The sequence below is a fragment of the Hippocampus guttulatus genome, chromosome 13, assembly GCF_054856545.1.
Source record: "Hippocampus guttulatus isolate MCC_2025c chromosome 13, RoL_Hgut_1.0, whole genome shotgun sequence".
Classification (NCBI taxonomy): Eukaryota; Metazoa; Chordata; class Actinopteri; order Syngnathiformes; family Syngnathidae; genus Hippocampus; species Hippocampus guttulatus.
Window position 1 is genome coordinate 2,658,392 of NC_141273.1, and position 26,726 is coordinate 2,685,117.

General features: G+C 41.4%; 2 protein-coding genes across 4 annotated transcripts in view; both read right to left on the minus strand.

The window, feature by feature from the left end:
- Positions 1 to 236: 236 nt before the first annotated feature.
- ldah (lipid droplet associated hydrolase) lies at positions 237 to 9,659 on the minus strand. 3 transcript variants are annotated; one of them, XM_086127722.1, is made up of 7 exons: positions 9,587 to 9,659; positions 8,981 to 9,118; positions 8,451 to 8,585; positions 6,821 to 6,990; positions 3,873 to 4,113; positions 2,359 to 2,441; positions 237 to 1,509 (listed from the first exon to the last, which is right to left on the minus strand). In XM_086127722.1, the coding sequence occupies exons 2-7, from the start codon at positions 9,111 to 9,113 to the stop codon at positions 1,321 to 1,323; spliced, it is 951 nt and encodes a 316-aa protein (XP_085983848.1). In that variant the 5' UTR covers positions 9,114 to 9,118; positions 9,587 to 9,659; the 3' UTR covers positions 237 to 1,320. The 3 variants fall into 3 exon arrangements, with proteins under 3 accessions (XP_085983848.1, XP_085983849.1, XP_085983847.1); XM_086127723.1 differs by lacking the exon at positions 9,587 to 9,659 and adding an exon at positions 9,194 to 9,578 and having other exon boundaries at positions 237 to 497; XM_086127721.1 differs by lacking the exon at positions 9,587 to 9,659 and adding an exon at positions 9,194 to 9,578.
- A 1,175-nt stretch (positions 9,660 to 10,834) lies between these two features.
- Positions 10,835 to 26,726, minus strand: part of apoba (apolipoprotein Ba) — a 32,092-nt gene continuing 16,200 nt past the window's right edge. The window contains exons 17-25 of the mRNA XM_086128153.1: positions 25,939 to 26,144; positions 25,643 to 25,825; positions 24,269 to 24,399; positions 23,936 to 24,146; positions 22,655 to 22,827; positions 22,407 to 22,582; positions 20,270 to 20,391; positions 19,799 to 20,172; positions 10,835 to 16,302 (exon numbers count right to left, since the gene is read on the minus strand). Of these exons, the coding sequence (XP_085984279.1) occupies positions 10,979 to 16,302; positions 19,799 to 20,172; positions 20,270 to 20,391; positions 22,407 to 22,582; positions 22,655 to 22,827; positions 23,936 to 24,146; positions 24,269 to 24,399; positions 25,643 to 25,825; positions 25,939 to 26,144 (6,900 nt within the window). The 3' untranslated portion in view covers positions 10,835 to 10,978. The remainder of the gene's footprint in view (positions 16,303 to 19,798; positions 20,173 to 20,269; positions 20,392 to 22,406; positions 22,583 to 22,654; positions 22,828 to 23,935; positions 24,147 to 24,268; positions 24,400 to 25,642; positions 25,826 to 25,938; positions 26,145 to 26,726) is intronic.

Sequence of the window (26,726 nt, forward strand, 5' to 3'; positions counted from 1 at the left end):
TTGGTGGTGCCTTTCTTCTCTACAGTGTGGTTTATCGGGATTTCAAAAGTCAGTGGCACCTGGGCTGGATGTGTTTGCAGGTTTAGTTTGTTTGTTGCATTTCAAAACGCCAAGTAGTTCGTCTCGCATCACTTGCCGTAGCCCAAGCCGGAGTGTGAGGATTGATTGAGAGAACAGTCGGTAATGGAAGCCAAGTGAGGCCGGCGCAGCAGCACAAACTAAGAAGGATTAAGATCTCCAAGAAATCATCTTCATTTATTGTAACCCACAACATTACTTTTTACTGCAGCCGGAGCAGAAGATGGGCAACTTTCTTGGTAATCCGCCAGATGTTGCTGCGCCATTGTCGAACTTGCCCGGATGAATAGATGGCGCCGTTACATCAAACACAAAAGGACCATGGATTAGTTGATCCTGAGTTCTCTCGTTCCAAAAGTGTGTTTTTGTGACAGGCCTAGATGAGTGACCTACGCCCATCAGAAATAGAGTTGAAGTAGCTGTGGATGATAAGAACGATTGTCGACTTCTTAAATGTCACGTTAAACCCCGGCCTGTTCAAAAGTCATTAACGACACTCACAGGGAGCACTTGAAGCACCCCTTTTGAGTGAGTTACCTGTCTTGTGGAAATGTAATTCAAATAAAGAATGATGATGACCATTTTGTTAGCCTTAAAAGACAGGCAGAAATTTTCCATCCATCCATTTTCCGAACCGCTCGATCCTCACTAGGGTCGCGGGGGGGTGCTGGAGCCTATCCCAGCCATCTCCGGGCAGTAGGCGGGGGACACCCTGAATCAGTTGCCAGCCAATCGCAGGGCACACAGAGACGAACAACCATCCACGCCCACACTCACACCTAGGGACAATTTAGAGCGTCCAATCAGCCCGACATGCATGTTTTTGGAATGTGGGAGGAAACCGGAGCACCCGGAGAAAACCCACGCAGGCCCGGGGAGAACATGCAAACTCCACACAGGGAGGTCGGAGCTGGAATCGAACCCGGTACCTCTGCACCGTGAAGCCGACGTGCTAACCACTGGACTACCGGGCCGCCCGGCAGAAATTTTGTTTTTAAAAAAAACAACGAACTTAAAAAATGGAGGTGGTAAATGATGTTACAACGCAGTCGGAAATTAGGGTACACCTGACTTTTGTGCTGGCGCACTCAAGGCAAGAGATTGGGTGCACCGGTGCAAAAGGTTAGCCTCTCTCTCTCTCTCTTTAACTTTTCAGAGCCATTTAACAAATAAGCCTCACCGACGATCAGCATCATCATCCCAGACAATGAGCGCACAGAATGGAAAGTCAGATACAACATGTCAAATCCTCAAATGAGGCTGGATCCATCCTGCTATCATTCTCGCAACTTCTCTCCCAGTGTCCAGTACAAAAGCATGACGAAATCCATTTTCACAAAGTCTAAAATCTCCGGTTGGGAAGTCCTCCTTGATCTCATGATAGTATTGCACAGGACACCAATGGTCTGTTGCTCCATAATAAAATATGAGCTAAAACAAATCAACAGAGACGTAGTTAGATACATCATTGACAATACCAGCAGCAATACTTTTTGTTGAATCAATTGTCTTGATAACTTTTGCTTTTCATTTATTGTTTTGAAATGCCATTTGTATTGATGTGTTTCATGTCCGTATTTGTGACCAGTTCTCACAGGTTGCCAAAGAATAAACCCTGTATTTTTATGGACGTCGTGTTGTGCTGCATGCTATATCCTGAGGGAGCTACAAATGGATCAATACTCTGATTTCATGGACATAGTATTTCAATGTTCTGTAAAGCGCTATGTTGCAGCTGCAGCGGTTGTGAAGGCTCTATGTAAATAAAGATGTATTGCACTGTATTGTATTCCTTTAGCGTAGCTTCATCTAGTGGATGCATAACGTAACCGCAGCCACGATTGTAGCTTCTATTCTATGCGCCTTGTAATGCAGTGTGCCCGATATATGAAAACCGTTTTGAAATAGGCCATTCATTGAAGGTGCACCTTTTACTCCGAAGCGCCTTGCAGTGCAGAAAATATGGTAATTCACTCTCAAAAATTGAATGAGAGGACGAGATAACAAACGCATGTCTCATAGATTGCATCACAGATCCATCTTTTTTTACATTAACTGTCACACCGGTGTCAGAAGCTAACTCATGTCATAAAAATGTTGAAACAATGAAGCGCTTCACCTCGTTTGCCAAAAGGCGAACAGCGAAGCTTTTCATTTCCAAAAGCGTGATGCATATTTTTCATCAGAATGACGATCATTTTTTAGCTTGACAACCAATCAAATTCAAGTAGATTCAAGATCTACAAATAGCTCCAAATATATTCCTGAAACACATCTTACCCTTTCAAGGTTTTTCTTAATGGTCACGTTATCTCGTTGCAAAACCTTCCTCATTTCCTGCCCCGCCATGTACACAGCATTAGCTGCAAAGAGGGGGGAAAAAAGAAATTAAGACTACACATTCCGTGACATTCAGGTTGAGTTCACATTCTTTAATTATTCCAAGTTTAATTCTACTGTGATTAACTTTTTTCAACATCCTTTTTTATTTCCCCCCCCCCCCCCCCAAAGTTACCGAAGCTAATAAATCGGCTTTGGGCTTTTACATGTAACGTGCTTTTCCATCGGCAAAGCACTTCATCACAGACTCCTCATTCACCTACTGATGACGTACAATCAAGAGCAACTGGGGGTTCAGTATCTTGCTCAAGGATGCTTCAACATGGTGATTAAGGGCCGGCGATTGAACCCACAACATTAAGATTAAGATTAAGATGAAGATATCCTTTATTTGTCCCACACTGGGGAAATTTACAGTCTACAGCAGCAAGAATGTGGCTAGAAAGAAGAAAGAAGAAAAAAACAAACACCGTTCAATTAAGTGCAATATAAATAAAAATTAGGGGTGGGAAAGGATCACACTCTACCACTGAGTCATGCTACCCCGAAAAGTTTCAAAAGGAAGAAAAAGCACTATAAAAATAGTACGTGTCCATTTACTATTTTTATGACAAAATGTGACCGACTAGAAAAGATGACTGAGGGTCCTCAGTTACAAAAGTCTTTACCTACAATATTTCTTGGTTACAAATGCAGCACACTGAACAGTGCCATTTCCACTGTGCAACAACCAAAGGAATTGGTTTTCTTACTGTTTACCATTTGATGATATTTACGACTGAAAAGTGTTTTGCTCCAACTATTGACTGTAATTCTGACTTTAATACTGCGTTGGCCTTGGTTAGTCATGTCAGTGTATTCAGGTTTATCCATCCATCCATTTTCTGATTCGCTTAATCTTCACAAGGGTCGCGGCGAGTGCTGGAGCATATCCCAGCCGTCTTCGGGCAGTAGGCGGGGGACACCCTGAACCGGCTGCCAGCCAATCGCAGGGCACACAGAGACGAACAAACATCCGCGCTCACACTCACATCTAGGGACAATTTAGAGTGTTCAATCAGCCTGTCATGCATGTTTTTGGAATGTGGGAGGAAACCGGAGTACCCGGAGAAAACCCACGCAGGCACGGGGAGAACATGCAAACTTCACACAGGGAGGCCGGAGCTGGAATTGAACCCGGTACCTCTGCACTGCGCTAACCACAGGACCACCGGGCCGTTGGATCAGGTTTATGTGTAAAATAGTTTTAAGTGTCATGGGAATGAAATAGTCATAAGAGGACCCCCATAATTAAATGTCGGTTACATTCTAAGGGATTATTGTTTGGACAATGCCCAATAGTGGTTGGCCCCAGAATGAACATACCAGGGAAATTACAAATAACCAAATTAAATATTCTGCAAACCTCAGGTGTTGAAAGACATCAGCATGAACTCAATGAAGAATCAACAAACCTGCAGAATCGCCACTGAGGAGGCCGACAGTCGGCTGGACAACTGAGCTGTCCAGAGAACCAATGCCAGCAAAAACCAGTTTGACCAGACTGCGTTTGAATGTCTCAGGCAGGAGGGAGAGCAAGAAGATTGACAGGTAGGCGATGTACCGCATGTGACACAGCACAGGGGTCATAGTCTTCCCCTGGGGAGTCTGTGCCATGCGTTCAATAGTTGGGAACAGCATGACAGCCTTCAGAATCTGTTAATTAAAAAAAAAAAAAAGAATAAAAAAGTAACCCCAGTGGGCAGAAATTTCTCAAGAAAGAATAACAATATTTTTCCATCCATCCATTTTCTGATCCGCTTATCCTCACAAGGGTCGCGGGGGGTGTTGGAGCCTATCCCAGCTGTCTTTGGGCAGTGGGCAGGGGACACCCTGAACCGGTCGCCAGCCAATCGCAGGGCACACAGAGACGAGCATCCATCCGCGCTCACACTCACACGCAGGGACAATTTGGAGTGTTCAATCAGCCTGCCATGCATGTTTTTGGAATGTGGGAGTAAACCAGAGTACCCGGAGAAAACCCACGCAGGCACGGGGAGAGCATGCAAACTCCACACAGGAAGGCCGGAGCCGGGATCGAACCCACAACTCCTGTACTGTGAGGTCAACGCCCTAACCACTGGACCACCGGGCCACCCGCCCAACAATATCGTAATTTCTAATAATTAGTAATTCTATGCGCCTTTTCCACTATCCGTTCTACCCTGAAACAGCCTTGTTCCACCCTGTGTGGTCATATTTCGCATTTTCATTGCATTCATTCTGAGGTTACTTTTTTTTCAAGGCCGGGTGGTGACAACAGAACCATTCTTTCGAGCCTCTTCCAGCCGGGTTCAAGAACGCAAGCTGAGGAGTGCTGTGTGACGGCACCTGCCCAAAGGTGGGCGAGGAGGTAGTTTGCCTCCTCTGTCGTCACCTCCAGAGATCAGTGTGCTTCCACTTTGCTACACTTGCTTACCAACTGCTTTGGCTCCTCCTTGAAGGGCCTGCTACTTCAAGAGATGACCTGCACCTGGGAGCTGCTGCTCTGCTCAGCACTGTTATCTGCATGTCTTTTGGCAGAAGCGTAGCTCCATCTAGCGGATGCATAACGGAACTGCAGCCACAATTGTCACTTCTATTCTGTGCGCCTTATAATGCGGCGGCGCCCTGTATATGAAAACTGTTAGAATAAGCCATTCATTGAAGGTGCGCCTTATACTCCGAAGCATTCCTGGGGAAAAGTGGCCTCCTTTGTAGTAATAAAATTGACTATTTTATTAATATAACTGGAAATGGACTGGTGTGTTGTAAGTCACCTCACGCGAAATGGCAAGGAATGTGTTCTCCTAAATGTGTACACTCCATATGAATGTCTTCCTGATAAAACATAGTATCTTAATAGGCTTGCTTTTAACAATTGGTATTTTTCAGGCCATACGTTTTGTAATGTGTTTGTTATTGGTGATTTTAATTTAGATATTAGAGACAGTACATTAGTATTCGCTTATCATTTGCATGAGTTTCATGAGGACAATGTTTTTGTAATACTGTCAACTCTTACTTGCAGATCGTTTTACATACTTTAGTGACGCTTTGCATAAGTACATCCAAAGTCAAAATTTGGTAAATTAAATATTTTTTCACAAATCTATACTATTGGTCATTCCACATCCGTGCGCTATTTTTTACAACTTATTGACCAATCTAAAATGATGGCGCCAGCGATGTGCAACTGCCACTTAAGAGAGGTGTCAATTTATCGCGCGGCAGCCTTTCCAGCAGCTCCTATATTTTGTTGTTCTACTTCTTCCTTTCATAACTTTGCTGCTGTGAATCGGGAATTTCTCCATTGCGAGACTAATAAAGGTTTTTCTTATCTTATCTTAATTGCGAATAATTAATTACAGTCAGATTGAGCGCGTTATGTTTTTTAATCGCATTAATCTAAATTTTAATCTCTAACTTTATTATTTCTTTAGATGGGTTGCCTTTTTATAATATCCCTTTTCATTTGTTGGCTTCATGTGTTCGAGGAGTTGAGAGTGGGGAAACAACTGTCAATCACAGCCTGAAGCGGACATTGATTGACTGGCTGCAGATGATCACATGACATTGCTTGTCCAATCAGCGCTGCGGGACATTTAGTTCGCTCCGGAGTCAACGTGGGACATTTGTGATAGTACGTTGTAAATTTAAAAAAAAAAAAAAAATCCTTCTGTCTTGAAATTCTATTCACTTTTTTTCTGTTTTTAATAAATTTGTTTATGACTTGAATTTGTAAAAAGTCATATTTTTGTTTTGCACTAATGAAGGGTTCGGTGAATGTGCGTATGGACTGGTTAGCTTCAGTACCTCTAACATGGTTAAGAACCACCGATGTAGAGTATTTAGTTGTCATTTTGTTTCTGTGGCCTATATTTTGAAAGCAGCTACATTGTTACTAAAAATCAAGATCCACAGATTTATTAACAAATAAATGTTTTCAAAACGGGTTAAAGACAGGTGCAGTGATATGCACACTTTATACAATATCGCTCACAAACCTTGAAAACATGCTCTTGGGATGAATGACACATTTTCTAATTTGTTGTAATGTGTTCGACTCATTCAGGGCAGAACATTAAAAAGATTGGCCAAAAGTAAGAGTGGTCTTTGCGATGAAATGATTGACAGAATCAAATGAATTTGCCAGATCCACAAAAATAACACAATATTCTCTACCGTCTATTGAAACCAGAGATATTTCGCATGTCCCGCAAACCTGATAACCACTATATTGCAGAAACAAAATACATAATGTATCACATGAACCTATGGTCGGCATAGCTCGTCATAAAAACATTGCCGTTTTTCTTCATGGTAACAAATATGTGCTGTGCGGTATGTTATCAACACGTGGACATCTTGAAACATGACCGACCTTAAGATTGGGATCTCTCCTCATTATTTCCAAAATGATGTAGCAGCCAATGGAGTGTCCCACCAGGATGAGGTTTGTCTCCTTTGGGACATGCTTCCTGATGAAGGCCAGCTTGTGTTCTATCTGACCGTTCAGACCAAACGTGTCCAGATCAGTCGTTGAGTCGGCATCTGTGTAAATGAACAAATCATTACAGTAGCTCACAAAAGTGAAAGCACCCCTCACATTTTGTCAAGAATTTCTGATACCTTTTCAAAGGGAAAACACTGAAGAAATAACACTTTGCTCCAATGTAGTCAGTGTACTGCTTGTATCAAAGTGTAAATTCAGTGGCCACTAAAAGTTCAGTAAAATTCAGATCTAAATAAAAGGCAACTAAGATGGGTACAACCGAAATAAAAATGCGTGACCACCGTGAACCCTCTTCGCCAGAGTTCCCTGGGGCACCACAGATTGCCACTGGAATCCTCGTCCAAAACAAAACGGACAACCATGAGATCACAGAGATGATGAACGTTACAGAGCTCAAGCTACTCCACATTCCAATCGAGGAAAGCTCACAGATGCTCAAAAGGGTTTACCTCCGAAGACATGCTTGTCCAGTCTCTCACTTTTAGCTCCAGCAAAACACTGGTTGTCTTGGAAGTGTGTGTCTGTTTGGGGTTGTTATCATGTTGGAATACTGCCCTATGGTCAAATTTCTGAGGGGAAACATTAAATATAGCTACACAGTGCCAGCAACACCCATGCAAATGCCGTGTGAGAACGATAAACAAATTTTAACACTAACAAGTGACATGACAGTGGGGACGAGAAACAGCTCACTGGACTGAATGTGATACTTTTTACTGTTTAATGTCACTTCAAAATTAAATTGAGAAAAGGTAAGCAGTCACAGTGTGTTGTATAATTTTTTGTAGAATAACTAAAAATATATATAGTGGTAAGTTACCGTGATATAAAATGACCTATATCGTGACAGAATATTTTTTTTTCATATCGCCCATCACGACATTGGAGCATTACAAAGGTAATTGAGAATACTTCTGTTGATGCTCAGTAAACACTTAGCAAGTATACTTAAAATGTTCTAAACTGCTATGAGACTGAAAAATGGAAACTAACCAATGGCTATATTCTGCCATATTTACATGCATATGTTCATTAATATACACTGTGCCATTTGAAATCAAATAAATTAGGAACTAGTTTTTTAAAAGTGAATATACAGTAAATATACAAGTGATTCATAGTCCATCTTGTGATATGGTCGGTGGACAGGTAGCTGTGTTTTTTTGGGGTTTTTTTCTAACTCTCACTGATTGGCCACGAAGGTCCTAATCGTGTAAAGCATAAAAGTGAGTGTGAACAGTAGTTTAGTTTGTCTAGTGTAGGGTATATGTGCCCTGCAATTGTTTCCAGGATGTATCCTGCCCCTCGCCCAATCAGCTGCTATAGACTCCCGGCTCAATTACAACTTTGATGGGGTCAAGCGATATAGAAAATGGATGGATGGATGACAGCTAGTTGGATGGTCAACATAAATCTTTGAAATGGAAGATTCATCTTATAATGAACAGATGACAGTTTAAGTGCTTGATTCTGAATGAATTATTACTAAGACTTTTACCTTCCACCATGTCCATGGATTCAGGAGGCATACAGTGACCAGCATGGCTCACAGCCCACACTGGGTGGTGGCAGCCAAACAGAGCATAAAGTGTTTGTATGAATGTTCTGTAAAATCCAACTACACCAGGGTTACCTGTACAGAGTAAAAAAAAAAATATATATATATATATATATATATATACACACACACACAAATATATAAGTCATCTGGGTTAGGCTCCAGCATGCCCGCAACCCTCATGAGTACTACAGATGGATGATGGATGGATGGGTAAATAATTCTTAAAAATGTGCAGTCTTTCATCAGGCCTGGAACTGAAAAGTCCTGTCTCAACCTGGTATTAAATGGACAGTAGTTTTAGTGCAATCACTGGTGAAGACTGAGTAAAATGTGAAGAAAAATGCAAGACTATAGTTTGTTTACCTTTGATCATAACAGGAGGATTGACATTTAATAATTCGTACAGAAAGTAAAGATGGCCACAAGAAAACCCAATGATGATGATGATGATGATGATAATAACTCACCAGGAATAACTAAAACAAGCACGTTATGTCCAGTGTTTAAGTAAGGAGGGCCACATCTTAGAATCTCTGTGATGGCTCCACAGCAATAGATGAAGTCCGTTTGTGCTGCACCACCACTCTCCGCGTTTTCCATCTCATCTTAGAAAAAGAAAAACTGAATTTATCGCCACACATTGTAAACCACGTTAACATTGTAAACAAAAGCACACATACAAATTTCTAACTCAGGCGTTTCACCGTGTCTTCAAATGACTCGTGCAGATTGGCAGCAGGGTACAAAAGGTTCACTCCACGTCAAAGGACAGGCGATAAGAAAATGCACGAGCAGTAATGCTGATCCAAAAAAATAATTTTCTCATTTCCCTACATCGTCGTACTGAAATTGTAGTTTAGATATACAAGTGGTGATGAAAGTTGAACATTAGGAGGTGAGGCAAAAAGACAGCGCAAACTAAATAAGTAAATTCCAAACAGCATAATTTTTAAATGCTAGTTTGCGGCTGGAGTTTGTTGTTATTTACGAGATTCCTATTTTATTGGAAAAAGTTAGATTGACAGTTGTTAGATTGAGGGTGTAATATAAATTAAAAACGGATTCTTTCTTACCGGAGCATTACCAATGGATTTACAATGCAAAATAGCTTCCGCCTTCATATTTTCCTGGACTGTGATTGGTGGTTCTATCAATACACGCTATATGACGCCTGCACGATCTGAGAGCGCGCATGCGCAGAAGGTCGCCCATTATTGATGCAAACTACGGCAAGTATAGTACTGTGCACTGTTCAAAATGTGTACGGAAGGTCAATTAATTCTGGGGTGCGGGTTCGTACAATAATGTCGAATAAACGTACTCATAGAATGCACTATGGGCCTGCACCGCTAATATTTTTTCATTACCTTATTATTAGGTTATTCTAAAAGAGTGCACGAAAGAATGTAGAGTTGAATTAGGACGAAATACCGAACTCTACCCATATTAATAAAGTAGAGACAAGGTTTCAAGCAAACTAAGTGTGTTTTTCGTAATTTGATAACCAGAAAAATTTTGTCTCAGAAAATCAAAATAAGAATTGATATCTTGAATTTTTTATTTGACAAAACCAGCATCCACTCATTTACCATAAAACATGAGAATTACAAACTGAGCACACAAGCAACATTCATAAAACTGTATATTGTAACCAAAAAGGCCTTTAAAAAATTCTCTTCTTCGGTAATGTGCGTCGAGTTAGATTTTTCATCCGAATTCAAACTAATTGCTTTCGTGTGTTAATATAACTTAATTTTTAAAGATAATGAAAATACTGTATTACGAAAAGGGTCGCGTTAGGGTGTGTGGGAGCCAATCCCAGCTGTCTTTGGGCAGTAGGCGGGGGACACCCTGAATTGGTTGCCAGCCAATCGCAGGTCACACATAGACAGACAACCATCCGCGCTCACACTCACACCTACGGGTAATTTAGAGCGTCCAATTAACCTAATTTAACAAACAGTTGACTTGAGTGGTTTCAAAACTAGTAATCCATCAATTGGTTATGTATAAGTCATGAGAAGAGATAATTAAACATTTATTCGGTTTCACTGTCGTAACGGCCCGCCGAGGGGAAAACATAGCTACTAAGTGTCCCGCGACAAAAATGAGTTTGACACCCCTGGACTTAGGGTGTAGGCAAAGAAAATCTCAAAGCTGGAATTCTGAATCTTGGTGTCATGACCCTTTTGGGAACAGAGCAACTAAAGACAGACATTTCTAATAAAATTGGTTAAAGGTTTCTTTTTTTCCCCCCAGACGTTTATTTTATTTTTTTAACTAGTGAAGAGAAAAAATGTCCCCCCCCCAAAAAAAAAAAAACCTCAAACCTGTTTTCACTAATTAAAAGACAACATGAATGTCATTGCATGAACATTTTATCTCAGAAGGTAGAAAACTCGATATTTAGTCCAAATATTTTGTATCCAGGGACAGGAAAGATTCTTGGCGGAAGGCTTGATGTTTCAGGTTTGTATTTTATAGAATGTGCGATTGGGCCCGCTTGGAAGACTCCTCTGTTGGAATTTAGCCAGTATTATGCGGGCACTCTCACTGATATGAACTGGCTCTAAGTGCAACTCAAACCGTTGTGCGTTTGGGTTTTTATTGTAAGTAAGTTTCAGGTGTGCCGCAAATGACTGTTGAGGAGTGGTAAGCAATCTTTTTAATCCGGCATGTTCCCAAAGAGAAACGTCTTGAACTTCAGGAGTCCTGATTCCCAGGAAAGGGACATTCATCACAGGTATTGAGAAAGGAACCGTCAAAAAGTCCACATTTGCTTCTCCATAAGCCCGGAAGTTGAAGGTAACATTCATGTAATTCTGTTCTGCTTCAATGTTGTAGTTGTACTTGTATTGGTTGAATCTGGCCGAACCAATCCAGTAAGCCCGTTGCTTCTCAGAGTTGAATTTGGCACCGTAGTCATGCTGGAGCTCCACCTTCCCACTAAGTTTTAAGGGGAAGACCATCTTTAAGGTTGCTTTATTCTTAACGGCATACACAGTCTCAAATGAATGGGACATGAATTCCAGAGTGTTGGAAATGGAACCAGTCACGGGTCCGCTGAGTTGTGATCGATGATAGGCTGCCAATAACACTTTCAAGTCCCAGATATGGATCTCACCATTGGCACCGATTACACTCTTCACAAATGGCGCTTCAGATTCACATTGAGCACGCGTAACGATACGGCTAAAGACGACCGATTCCAACGTCAGCATTTGCTTTGTCCTTAACGCGCTCCAAGTTGTGTCGCTGACAAAATTTAACTTAGATGTGTTGAAATTGATATTCAATTCGAAAGTGCTTTCGTGTGTCCCTTCATCCGAGTAGTTTCCCCAGGACCACTTCCCACAAGCCGTTGTTTTACCACCCCAAGCGATTCCTCTGGCCACCGTCGACGCCATGTGGTGTTTCACCGACGTCAGACTTGAAATTTCCATTGATGGCATGTCAAAGTTGTGGTTGTAAGACGTGCTTGCATTCACAAAGATTCCACTCCTCAGTGAGAGTGTCACGCTGTTGACCAAGTCCGCCGTGTACATTGAAGTCGCGGCCTTTGAGACGGTCTGCGCACAGACCTCAGCCGAAGAACCCCCGAGTACCAAGGATGCGTCATGAGCGATGGAAAAAGCCAAATGGGAAGCTTTCAACATTTCTGTAAACGTCAACCCTTTCGATCCAGGCGCCTCAAATTGAGCCATCGCATCAAAAGTATATTCCATAATCCGGAGAGTTGATTTGGCCTGAGATTGAACGGTGGCTGTAAACTTGGGGTTTTCCGGAGTAGATGTTGAATTTTCAATCTTTCCCGTAGTAGCCAGAGTGTACACGGGGGAGTTCACTTTAAATTCACCTTGAAATGTTCCCAAAGCGGGGACACAATTCGCATGAGGAGTATCGGTTAGTTTGATTCCCGGCGTTGGGAGTGGTGTGACTTGAAAATCCTTTGTATGTAATATGGGGACGGTGATGGTTGGAACTTTGATTTCTGAAAGTCTTATTTCTGGAAAGGTGACGTCCGGTAGGGCAAATACATAAAGAACTTTCAGGTCACCGAAAATCCTGTCAGTGTCAATGGCTGGCATTTCAAATCGTTTGATAGAATCGACCATTGCGAGGATTTTGGCTTTGAGCTCATCGAAAGATATTGTCAAGGCAGGAACTCTGATTGAGCCAAGAACGGTAAACTCCGGGACTGAAATTTCTGCTGGAACGGAGATTTCATGCAATTGATTCATGTTGATTGTAAATCCGGGAATGACAAGGTCCGTAAAAAGTATTGTGAAACTGTCAACCTGAATCTTAACGTTCTTGAATTCATTCAAACTGCCGTTGACGGTTCGCTTCATTCGACAGAGGATCTCGTTGTCATTCACCAATTTGCCGATCTCCTCGATCAACTGGTTGATCTTCGCTGAAACGAAAGCTACAATATTATCGTAGGATTCGCTTGCTCTTTGGAGGTGAAAGCGCACCTCGTCTCTGATATCCATGTCAAGAATTCTCTGCCTGATGTCTTCAATGACATCCCGAACTTTCATTTTGACGTCGACGTAAAATGTACTGTCCATCACATGTTTTAGCTTCTTCAGCGACTCCGCTACTTTTGTGTTTCGGAGTTTTTCTATGTAACTGAAGATTGTACGTTGAATCGTGCGGATAAATTCCCTGACGGCTTCACCTTTTGACACAATCTCATATGTTTTTATCCTCTCGTTTATGTAATTTGTCAATTGCGCGACATTCTTGTTGGCTTCATTCACAAATGCATGATAGTCAACGTCCGTCAGTGACTCAAGAGCTGAAGAAACACCACCGAGTTCTTCCATTATTTTGTTCGCATCGATTGTACTTAGATGGTTTTTGACACTGTGGAGAAATTGCACAATTTGATCATGAACAAATTCCAAATCGACAAACTTCAGAGCATTGGCGAATGAACGCACGCCCTCCTCAATTTTCATTTTCCCGATGAGAATTGCCGCCCGCTCACTTATTTCTTTAAACGTGTCGCCGAGGTCGTATTTTGAAACGTGATCTCTGATGTAGGAATATATTGCATTGAGTTTGGAGGGCACTTCATATTCATCAATCCAGTTGACTAAAACATCCTTTGCTGATTCCATCACATTTGCGATTTTTGTGTAAGGAATTTCATACAAAAGTTTCTCAACGCCCAAATTGGTTGAAAGAAGAAACTCGTTCATTTGTTGGAACAATATCCTCACATCGAAACTCTCAATTTGATCACATATGTCTGCAAGGGTTCTTCTTATTTTCTCTCGTATTCTAGATTTTGAATCAAATTCTTGCAGCCAAGCAATGCTGCCGCCTGCGAGTTTCTCCAAATCAAACTGTTCCGCAATGTTATCGATGGCCTTCAGGGCTTTAAGTAGCCCTCCCCTGATATTGTACTTCTCAATAAATGCATGCAGTTCATTTTCGGTTGCATTAAGCACGCGTGCTAATTTTTCAGCGATGTGCCTCGTCTTGACGTAGTCATGGATTGAAAGAATTAGGTTTCGGATTTTAGCAGCAACATCAAATACTTTATTTTCCAAATCCTTTATCATGTTGTTCATTATGACGTCCAGATCATCCATCGTTACGTCAAACCCGTTCATAAAGTAATCGAGTTTCTCTTTAATCTGATCCACTTTGTTTTCCAACTCCATTTCTTTCATGAAGTCACTGACTCGCGATGGGAACTGATCTACCTTGACTCTGAAATCAGATATCATCTGTTTAATATTCTGATTGTTGATGTATCTTTGAAGTGTTTCCAACGCACGTATACATGCACTCTTCAGTTGTTGACAAGCAGCGGGAAAAGGAAATGGTGTCAGAATGCTATGGCAGTTGCTGCTCTTGTCATATTGGAGAAAACCAGTCAGACTGAATTCTTGCTTTTCGACTTTGGATCCGATATTTTCGTTCCATCTATGGAGAGCATCTGTGAGCATGACTTTCGAAAATTCAAATCCAGCTTTCTGTCGGTTGTTATAGGCGCCGATATTCTGTTCGAAAGAATGATTATTTAGTTGAGATTTAATTTTCCACTTTACAGCTTGACCACTTGGCAATAGGAAACCATCAAATTGGTGATCTAATCGGGTGGACGTCTCCCAATTTGAAAGTGCATGCACGGTCGACACTCTGCTGTCATGTGAGCAGACGAGAAGCGAAGGCTCAGCCTTCGCTAGCAGCTTACTGTACAGTCGCCCAGTATGCTTTCCATATAAATCGATTTCTCCACCACCGTTGAAAAAGGCATCAATCGAGAGGACGAACGGCAGCGCTTGGGAGCGTATCATGCTGTCAAAATGGAGGAGCTTAGATTCGACGTGTGATTCACAAAAATATGCGGAGGAAAGTCCAGCAAACTCCAATTCACAGGTTTGACCCAAATGGACACCCGATAGGTTTCCGGAAGTGTTCGATTTTATTTTACCCGCCATGGCTTCGTAGTTTAACTCATAGGTGTGTTTAATGATGTGTTCTCCTCCATAAGATCCATGTGTGAATCCACTCAGTTCCGCCTTAACTGGCTTCAACTTGATGGAGTCTTTTCTGCTCAGAGTGAGATTAAACCATTTCAGTCCATTTGTCGCATCCAATGTTATGACAAACGGCTTCAGAAAAATCTTGGTATCCTGCTTATAGTAAAACTCTTTACATAGTGCGTTGCTCGAAGAACGAAGGGCGAGGGCCCATAGCGTGAGGGTCAGCGTTTGGCTATTTTCGGTTTTCATCTGCCCCATTTTTCCCATGCTGGTACTAATAAAATTGAAAGCCCTTCTGTCCAGTTCGACGTTGACATGATTTCTTGCGTGTGCACTGAACACATTCCCATTGAAGACACCCCAAAAAGAGGCTTTTTTCGCAGTCATTTTAGCCTCAAAATTCAGCTCCCCTTCGCCTTCCTCGGCCATTGCTTTACTCGCGGAGGACAACGATGCCCCGTTGCTGTCCATGGATCCACTGAAGATATTTTCAAATGTGACGGGACTGTATTGAATGCTATTCGCTCCACTTGTGGTCAAACCATTTCTATCAAACACAATGGATGCTTTGTGTAGTCCTCGACCTTCAGCAAAGGTAAGAGAGCCATCTGAGTTTACTTCAAGCCTTCTTGAGTTCAGTGAGCCGTTTATGAGGTGATATGCCCGGTCGGTTTCATCATCTGCCTTTGATTCAGCGAAGATGATGACATTATGGTTGGACACGCCAAACTCAAATTCATTTCTCAGCATTTTTCTCCCACTTTTAGCAACGCCGTTACACTTCAGAGTTAGTTGTGAATCTTTGTAGTTGAGTTCTGCCACATGATTGAAGATGCCTTTCTGGGTGTTTGTTTCGGAGATAATATTCAATCCAGAGTTCGTATAGATTCCATGGATTGCATTGTGAATTTTCAGAAATGGTGAGTCAAAGTGTAAAATGGACTCTCCTCTTCCTTTTCTTTCTTGCAGGTGCAGCTTGTAACCGTTGCTATAGGAGCTATTGGTATAGAAAGAACCAATTTGAAGGGTTCCATTACAGGTGCCATCTCCTGTGACTTCACCTGAGTCTGTAATGGAAGTTGACTGGGCAACGTAGTGGAAAGAAGTGTAGAGGCCCAGTGGACTTGATGCTTCAATCTTGTAATTGGCCTTTGCATGTAGTTTGTTGGTAACATCCAAAGTGGCTGAGAAACTCACTCTTGTCTGCATGAGACTATGGCTCAAGGAATTATTCACCAGATACTCCAGATGATCATCCCCTCTTCCCGACATCATCCAAGTTCCTTGAAACAGACAGAAATTACATTACATTACTGACAATATCAAAAAGAGCCATTGATGGAGTGATTTGTGTAAAACAAACAAAAAAAATCAATCAAGTACATACTTTTTTACAGCAATTATCTTTAGATGTTTAAAACATATGGAAAAAATTGCATTGTAATGTTGAACAATAAGATATCTTACAAAACCCACTTCTAATGAAATTAGGATGTTGTGTCAAACAATACAAAACAAAAAAAAACTCAATACAATGATTTGCGAATCATGTTAAACCTATATTTCATTGAATCCACGACAAAGACAATATATTTAATGTTCAAATTTATCGATAGCAAATAATCATTAACTTGGGACAGGTGGCAAAAAAGACTGAGAAAGTTGAGGAATGCTCATCAAACACCTGTTTGGAACATCCCACAGGTGAACAGACTAAATGGGAACAGGTTGAGTGCCCTGACTGAGGATAAAAGGAGATTCCCTGAATTGCTCAGTCATTCACGAGCAAAGGTGAGGCGGGGTTCAAATCTTTGTGAACAACTGCGTGAGGAAATAGTCGAACAGTTTAAGGGCAATGTTCCTGAATGGACAATTAATTGCAAGGTCCATCATCAAAAGGTGCAAAGACTCTGGAGAAATCCCTGCATGTAAGCGATAAGGCCCATGGCCTTCGATCCCTCATGCGGCACTGCATCAAAAACCGACATCAATGTGTCAAGGATATCCCCACATGGGCTCAGGAACAATTCGGAAAATCATTGTCAGTAGTCACAGTTTGGTGCTTCATCTTTAACTCCAACTAAAAACTGTACCATGCAAAGTAAAAGCCATTTTATCAACAACACCCAAAAAAGCCGCCGGTTCCTCTTGGCCTGAGCTCATCTAAGATGGACTAATGCAAAGTTCTGTGGTCTGACAAGTCCACATTTCAAATTGGTTTTTGGAAATTATGAATGTCGTGTCGTCTAGAGGGCCAAAGAGGAAAAGAACAATCCGGACTGTTATGGATGCAAAGATCAAAAGCCAGCATCTGTGATGGTATGGGGCTGTGTTAGTGCCAATGACATGATGAACTTACACATCTGTGAAGGCACCATTAATGCTGAAAGGTGCATCCAGGTTTTGGAGAAACGTGCTGCCATCCAAAGCAATGTGAACACCCCTCCTTATTTCAGCAAGACAATGCCAAACCACATTCTTCACATACAGTGGCACCCCTCTACAACAAAACCTACAGTACATGGGGGAAAATACCCCCTAATGTGAAAAAATCTTCATGCATAAACACCATTCCCACTCTCTGCCCCCCATACAACGAAAAAAAAACCCTGTTGCGTGATATGAAATCTTTTTTTCTGCTCTTGCTTCGCGAAAAGATTCACTACAACAAAGTCTAATCCAATGGCGACCTCTACTGCTTCGTTCGGAAACGACAACATCAACCACCACACTGGTTTGAACATGCGCAGTAGTCCAGGAAGTATTTGTTATTGTTAGTTTCAGTCGCAGCACGAACGTTGCATTGCTAAAATGGCTACAAAACGGACCTTTGAATGTCAAGCAGCAAAGACAAGAAGCGCTCTGACGCTGAAAGAGAGGGTAAAAGTGATCAAAATGAAAGACGGAGGAAGCAAAATCAAAGACATTATCCAAGAAATTTATGTAAGTGAAAGTGAATGCTGATCGTAAATTTCTCAATTTCTTTCCCTTTTTTTCTTTCTCCACTGACTATATGAAGTGTCAAATAAGTGTATGCTCATACTTATGCACTATTGGAATAAAAATAAAGAGTACACATACGTTTGTGTGTGCGTGTGTGTGTGTGTGTGTGTGTGTGTGTGTGTGTGCGTGTTCACATCTGAGATCAAATTTGCTACAGTGAAAAAACCCTGTTGTGAAAACTTTCTTGCTGCAAACATGATTTCATTGTAGAGGAGTTTCACTGTAACAACATGGCTTTGACGTAATAGATTGCGGGTACTAGACTGGCCTGCCTGCAGTCCAGGCCTGTCTCCCATTGAAAATGTGTGCCGTATTATGAAGTCCAAAATACCACAACAGAGATCACGCACTGTTGAACGGCTGAAGCTGTACAGCATGCAAGAATGGGAAATAATTCTACCTACAAAGCTTCAACAGTTTGTGTCCTTTCCCAAACATGTATTGAATGTTGTTAAAAGAAAAGGTGATGTAACACAGTGGAAAGCGTGACCCTGTTCCAACTTTTTGGGAATGTGTTGCAGCCATAAAATTCTGAGTGATTATTTGCGAAAAACAATACATTTTATCAGTTTGAATATTAAATACTGCAATCTTGCCTTCGTCGTGTATTCAAATAAAGATCGGTTGAACATGATTTCCAAATCACCGTCCCAACTTAATTGGAATTGGCTTTGTAAATTAAAAATAAAGATGACACATGATCTCCTAAAAACACCGTACTTCAATAAATACAAACAAACAACTAAAACTACATACTAGCTGTAGTGTATTATATATAAACTTTAAATCAAACTAAAATCATTACAATTACAAGGCGACATCACTTGTCAAAGTATAGATAAAGCATTGCTATTTAAATGGGTGTTAGGGCCATGGAGTAGTGTCACTTGAAATTGGAAACTTAATCAATGAAACATGCTTATTTTTTTCCAGTGATATGGTCCCGAATGTTTTTTTTTTTTCCATATGGTACAGTGTTTAGGACATTGTATAGGTGGAAGTGCAGGAATTGTAACCCATTTACCGGGGCGTTTACTTGATGTATGTTCTATTTTGATGCCTTCAATTGATGATGCTTTATGTATTTAAACATGTGACCATGTTTTGTTTTATTTTTTTCTCTTTCTGCCTAAAGAATCAAGAAAAGGTTCAATAGCAAAAAAAAAAAGATTCTGCTCAACCACAATTTCATAGCTACAGTATTTTTATTTAATTATTATTTTTAATTATTACTTGTGTCAGATTCAAGTTATTTCTGTGACCATCGTGGATTTTTCTTTCAGAAGCAAAGGAGTACTAACAATTTATCCACATCTAGATTAGCCTCCAGTCATAAAACACACTCTGAGGCGTGACACTCTACACCACAGCTATCAAAGTCAAGGCCCGGGGACCAGATCTGGCCCGCCACATCATTTTATGTGGCCCGCGAAAGCAAATCAAACATGTCAACTTCCGTGATGCTTGCTAAAATATGTACCACAATTTCAAATTCTCATATGTAATAAATAAGAGAGACATTGTAATCATTTTCTTGTTGCCAAACACCTAAATTGAGTAACTTAAACAATAGTTGAATAAACTATTATTCTTGACTTCTTTATATGATTTCAGTCATAATGGACCTCCCAAGGGAAACGGTAACTAAAATGTGGCCTGAGACGAAAATGGGTTTCGCACCCCTGCTCTACACATTCATTCTTTGTTTTCGGGTAAATATTGGAGTCCATTCTGCAAGTAGTCATTCTGCAACAAAGTGAATTTGAAATGGTTTACCTTCAAGATTGTGTACAAGCAGGTTGAAAGGTGAGTTGGTTATGGCCTTGTATTGCACAATGTAGCTGGGGCTGTCAACAGTGTGGTTGCCACCGGAAATTGAGCCTTCCAATCCGTAGAAGTTGCTGTTGATCTTGACAGACGCTTCAGCCACACCAATAAGGGGCACAGGGAAATCGATAACGGGAGGTACAGTGAATGACGGGAGCCTATAGATTTGGGACGGGACATGTAAACCTATTGCTGGCAAATCTAGAGCGGGAGCTGACAGGGATTTGGGAAAATTCAGTTGCTCAGATTTTTTGCCTCCCAGTGGAAGAGGAAGCGAGAATGCCATTTTGTCCTTGTTAAACTTGTAGCGGAAAGAGTTGTCACTGTTAAAGTAAAAGCCACATTCGTTATCATGTCATTTATCACCTGGAAATACAGTATATTTAAAATATTGACTAGGTAGTCAAACGAGCAACTTACAACTGCAGGAAGATTCTCTCAGGTAGAGATGGGACAATGACTTCTGAGAGTCTCCTCTTATTTTGCATGAGCTTAAGAATGGGAATGCTTACTGTGAACTTGTCCAGCCAAATGTTTGAAGCCTGCATGGAAAAAGAAGGTCAGGCATCCATTGCATTTGCCAGTCAATAATTGTACAAAATTGTACAAAAAAAAAATTCTATCATTTGTCGAATTACAAGTACAATAAAACAACCAAAATTGTCTGATAAAATTGAGATTTAGGATCTTGGTTCAAGTGCAATACTCTCAAATATCTGTGAGAGTGTAGTTAATTTTGCGGCAACTTCCCTGCATTGCTAATTTGTCGGAGACATCCATCCATCCATCCATTTTCCGAACCGCTTGATCCTCACTAGGGTCGCGGGGGGTGCTGGAGCCTATCCCAGCCGTCTTCGGGCAGTAGGCGGGGGACACCCTGAATCAGTTGCCAGCCAATCGCAGGGCACACAGAGACGAACAACCATCCACGCCCACACTCACACCTAGGGACAATTTAGAGCGTCCAATCAGCCTGCCACGCATGTTTTTGGAATGTGGGAGGAAACCGGAGCACCCGGAGAAAACCCACACAGGCCCCGGGGAGAACATGCAAACTCCACACAGGGAGGCCGGAGCTGGAATCAAACCCGGTACCTCTGCACTGTGAAGCCGACGTGCTAACCACTGGACTACCGGGCCGCCCTGTCGGAGACATTTAATGTGATAATGTGTTGTGTTGTCAGTAAATCAGGTCATTGTCGGCCACATAGGGAACCTGACCATCTGTCAAGGAACCAGCAAGGAAACAAATCAGCCTGACTTTTTCTTTACCCTCCAATTCCAAAGCTAAGAGGCCTTATGGACAAAGAAATCCTAGTACACATAAAATGTGGCGTACGTTCTTTTCAAGGCAGAAATGTATCGAGCCCCCAAAGGTGACATGGAAGTTAAAAAAAAAAAACGTTGCCTTCCCTCGCAGTTTTGCATTCCCTCGCCAAGATTGCGAGATAAGGCAAACTTTTTTTAAATTTTTTTTGCAAAAGAACGTTTTTTTTTTGTTGCTATTTTTAAAAAAAAAACATGTGTTTATGTACTTCCGGGTCATCTTGGCAACTGTAGTTGCTCATGCGAGAGACGACTTCGGAGAAGGAGAGAATTATGGAGGAGGACTTGGAAATTGTATTTAAGCTCAAAAGTAGATTTAGTGGCTTTGTGTTTCAAGCCAATTTTAAAGTAAAAGTCCATCAAACTCGTCATCCATGTTTGTTGTTTTCAGTTACCCGGAAGATGACCCGGAAGTACGTCAATGCGTATAATTTTTTTTTTTAAAGCGCCCCCCCCCCCCCCCCCGCCAAAAGTTTTGTACACAAAGGGGTTTTTTTTTTCCTTCCATGTCTCCTTAGGGCAGGGGTAGGGAACTCCGGTTCCTCGAGAGCCGTATCCTCCCACCTCTTTTAGATCCCTCCCTATTCCAACACACCTGATTCAATGATCAGCACATCAGCAAGCGCTGTTGAGGCCTGAAAAGATCATGAGCAATTGAATCAGGTGTAATGGGGTCGGGATGGATCGAAAACAGGCAGGCTATGGCTCTCGAGCAACCGGAGTTCCCCACCCCTGCCTTAGGGGTTCCGTAGAAATGAGTAGCACTGGCGTGCTTCGTTTCTACAGCTGTTGATACTTTGGCGACACTTAAGAGTGATGCTGGGAAACTGTTCTAACAAATAAATCTGTGTAACTGATGAACAATGAACCCACCCACGCGCCTGCAATATATTAGCGCATGTGCCAAGTACTGGAATGATTATGAACAGTTTTCCAGATTCGCCAATTCATTAAGACAAGGAACTCTCTCCTTTTTGCAGTTTTCTGACCAACCCCCACTGTGAGATGCAAACATTCCAAGCACGTGTGAACTCTAAAAAGGACAGCCGCCAGCAGTGAAAATGTCTTTGTGTACGACACAATAATTAAATAATACAACTTCCTGCCTGTGCAATTATAAGTACGAGCCAGCGAAACGTGAATGTGAGTCAACTGGGTAACTTTTTTTTTTAACACAAATACAGGGGGGGGGGGGGGGGGAAACACAAAATGACAACTCACTGTTTGTTACCTCAATTCCTTTGGTGACAATATGTCGCAGTTTCATGTCTGTTTTCGCAACCTTCCGGTCCAGGATATTTTCAATGAGTTTTTTCAGTTTTCTTTGATGACCTTCGAGGCTTGGCAAAATTTGCCGAATCTTTGAATTCAAGTCCGATGTCAATTGCACCTCAAACTTCTCTTCATCTACGTACAAACGCAGCCATAAATAGTAGTTGATTGTCAAACGTGATACTTTGAAAGGTGATCATTGGTTACCATATTTAAGGGAAGCTGTCTGTCGGTAGCTGGTCTCAGGCAGCTTGATCGTAGTTTCGATGTTCATGATGATATCCAGATGCTTCTTCAGGGTTGCAGTGAACGAGGCATTTGTTTTTAGGGCTGGAATGAGCATCTGGAGTTGCAGGATTGCATTTTTCATCAATTCGAGTCTACATTGAGGTGCACAGAAGTTGAAGAATGAATGAAATTGAATTTGTCTGCATCCTTGGTATCCTTTTATTGCCGACAAGACTGCTTATGTTCTCGTGGCACTGAATTGATCGCAACCGGACTGTTTTGCACTGATTAAATGCCCTGAGAATGGAATGTACCTGGGTGAACGACATAATTCACGGGCACAAAACATACCTGTCAACTTTTCGGAGCGCCAACCTGTATAAACTACCAAAAAAATCCTTATAAAGAGCAAAAAAATCCTTATAACATCCCAAAGCATTTTATATGTCAAAATAACGGCAGAAAAAAACCCACGAAATTTTCAATGATATTTATTGTAGATCTCCATAATACAATGTCCGGTAACTTTCCAGTAAATCAGAATTACTGGAAAGTTACCGGAAATGAAAGCATTCGAGTAGACTAGCACCATTCTGGGCAAAAGCAAACGGAACTACCTGTTGGGGGGGAACGGAAATTTTCAGAATCCGTATGATTTGTGCGATACGGCCATATACGTAAGATTCACCACAAAATCCGTATGAACTATGGATAAACCGTATGAGTTGACAGGTATGACAAAATTACATGTTGAATTCTATCTGATTATAGGGTATGTTTTATAACTTTGTTTATTCATGAATCATAATAGCCATAATAATAATTTGTCGGAAGCAGCAGCACATTCATAGATACACGATTAAGCATTTGAACCAAAGGGTCATGATTGAAATATAGCTGTCGACAAAAGACATTTTAATTATCTTACAGATGATAATCACGATTGCAAAGACAAAAAAAACATCCCATAGTGGAGTCCTTAGTTTTCAGTTCTTTGTCAAAATATTAATTTCTCTAGAGATACTATCATACACAAAACATTTTCGTTTGTGGTCTGGTCATCCCATTTGGAATCATTTCCAAATCCATTTGCTGTCACTGTTTTCTTATTTATTGTGACAAAGTTTGCTTTTGTTTCCAGCTCATCTCCCTACAAATGCGTGCGACAATAAATACCCTTCTGTAAAAGAAAAATCTTGCTTGATGCACAACATTCCATAATTGGTTTTAACTGTTTACTGATAAAACTACGGATTGTACCTCGTACTCCCCACCAGCGTCAACTGTGGAATGTCCTTGTTGGTGACCTCCACGGAAATGCCGCGCAAGTTGTTTTGCTTGACTTCACTATCAACTCCAGCCGCCCTGATGCCAAGTTGCACATCATAGTTGGGAATGACAACTTCGCCGGTCAAAATGTTCTTATTGCGGTTGTATTTCACAGATGCAGTGGCTTCTGTTGAATCATCACCTACCAACGGAATAAATAGAACGTTGTTATTAATTTGTTATATTCGTCTTCTTGACCGTATTGCGTCATGAGATGCCGTGAAACTGGTGCTTATGAACACAGTCAGTGTATTATAATCCTACCTTCGGCCTTTAAGGTTATCCTCAGGGAATCAATTTCATGCCGACCCTTTTTTCCTTCTTTTAGGGTTTCACGCTTTATGGTGGCAGTGTACTCGGTAACATTGTCTGTGGGTTGAATTAGCACTGCAGCCCTAAGAGAATGTCAAAAATAACTTTATGTTAGGGTACAACATAATAATCCCCCAAAAACTAAATAATCCTTTTTTTTTTTTTAGGTTTTGCATAAAAACGTGAAGATGATCAAAAATGAAATCTTATTTTCACTCAATCTGTATGGTTTAGAATCTGATAATACCATACAATAGTTGGAAGGTAAATCTGCGACTTTACTGGGGAAAAAAACCTCTTATGAACTATCCATCCATTTTCTGATCCACTTTGTCCTCACAAGGCGTGCTGGAGCCTATCCCAACTGTCTTCAGGCAGTAGGCGGGGGACACCCTGAACCGGTTGCCAGTCAATCGCATGGCACAAATAGATGAACAACCATCCGCGCTCACACTCACACCTCGGGACAATTTTGAGCAGTGGTTCTTAACCTTGTTAGAGGTACTAAACCCAACCAGTTCATCTGCACATTCGTCGAACCCTTCATTAGTGAAAAATAAAAATATGATTTTTTTAAATCAATTCAACAGGTAAAAAACACATTTATTAAAAACTGAAAAGAAGTAAAAAAAAATTCTAGACATAAGTGTAATTGTTTTTAATTGTGCGCAAAATGAACCATGCATGACGTACTATCACGACAGTCACACGTTGACTACTGAGCAAACTAATTGAACAAGCAATGTGATGTGATCATCTGCAGCCAATGATGGCCAAGCGGGTGTGTCATAACTAATTGACATGATGAGTCGGGTGTGTCCTCCATGGGAGAGGCTCCGTCGAACCCCTGAGACTGATTCACCGATCGAACCCAGGTTAAGAACCACTGATTTAGAGTGTTCCATTAATTTTTGGAATATGGGAGGAAACCGGAGTACCCGGAGAAAACCCACGTAGGCCCGGGGAGAACATGCAAACTCCACGCAGGGAGGCCCGGAGCTGGAATTGAACCCGGTACTTCAGCACTGTGAGGTTGTAGCTTTGCCTTTACTAAAATAACTGTGGCGGGTCTACATCTTATATGACATTAACAATAACATGAAGTAATTCCAGCAGACAACGAACGAACTTTGACAAGTTTGATGCTCTCATTGATGCCACTACGCATTAACCTGCTGATCGGAAGTAAGGTGTCATACCTTACCCCAAACACGGAACTGCCGCATGCACAGATTCATCAAGTCCATTTGTAATTTACTCAGCAGACATTTTAATACAGGGGGCCACACAAGTGAGCAATATTACTGATCAAGATGTGTCACTTACATGGTTTCAGCAGTCAGAGGATAAGAGGGGGCCTGGTTTTTGGAGGATGTATTTGAGTAATGAACAACGGTGCAGATTTTGAGACCTCTGAATAGAGGCTGACAGTCAGTTGAGTTAGTCTGGTCCACCACAAAAGATGGCACTGCCATGACTTGACCAGAGGTGACTGACACCAACTTGTTGCTATATTAGAAAGAAGGAAGGGATGAAATGATCAGTGAGGGTAACACTCCTAGCATCATGTCATATTTCCGAATCTAGGTGATATTGTTAAACATGAAGTAAATTCCACTAACCTAAAAGAAAAAAGCTGCGTGTTTGATTTTGGTGCAGGAATGGACAGTCTAATTTGGTTTCTGTTGATGGTCACCGTTGCATTGAGGGAGTGCTCGTGATACATGTTCGTGTGCATCTCAAGACCTGCCTCCACATAATCTGCCGCATGAACAGTCATTTGGGTGATGAATTCTAATCCAATAGAAGGCATAAATGCCAGGTCACCCTGGACATAAAAAAGTCAAGCAAAACAAATGCACTGAACAATGATTCATTGACGGCCATATCCCCGCCCCCCCATGTGTATAAACAGGAAAAGGTGCATCGTTGTGCGCTTTTCTGGCTGCACATATTCTGCCAGCGATTTAAATCTGTCATTTATGCACCTTCAAGCCACCTATTCACTCTGGGTTCCGTGTCAAATCTGGCCTTCCGCATATTTTGCCCTCATCTTCAGCATATTTCCTCTTACGCGCTTCAGAGGCTGTAGTAAGTCAAGCATCCCGGTAGGATCATCATATTACACTTGGAGTTTGGATGCAGGTCCAATATGTGCCATTCTAACAACACCAATGTATTTCTTTTTAATTTCTTTCTTTTTTTCCCACCACAGTCTCATGCAGTATACCATCGTTGGCATACATTTGTTGGCATGAAGACTCAGCCAGGCCAAGGCAAAGTTTCAGATGATCAACCAGGTTTATTTGGTAATACCGTATTGGCCTGACTATAAGACGGCCCTGATTATAAGACGACCCCCTCTTTTTCAAGTGCAATCATATTCGTAAATGAATGGCTTCTGTTTTTT

What these genes read in the sequence shown, in the direction of transcription:
- ldah (XM_086127722.1), bottom strand. Translation starts at nt 9,113, where the DNA reads ATGGAAAACGCGGAGAGTGGTGGTGCAGCACAAACGGACTTCATCTAT. An exon ending in GGAGAGATCCCAATCTTAAG is followed by an intron (nt 4,114 to 6,820) that starts GTCGGTCATGTT and finishes TTTAATTAACAG; the next exon opens with ATTCTGAAGGCTGTCATGCT. An exon ending in CCTCAGTGGCGATTCTGCAG is followed by an intron (nt 2,442 to 3,872) that starts GTTTGTTGATTC and finishes CCCTCTTTGCAG; the next exon opens with CTAATGCTGTGTACATGGCG.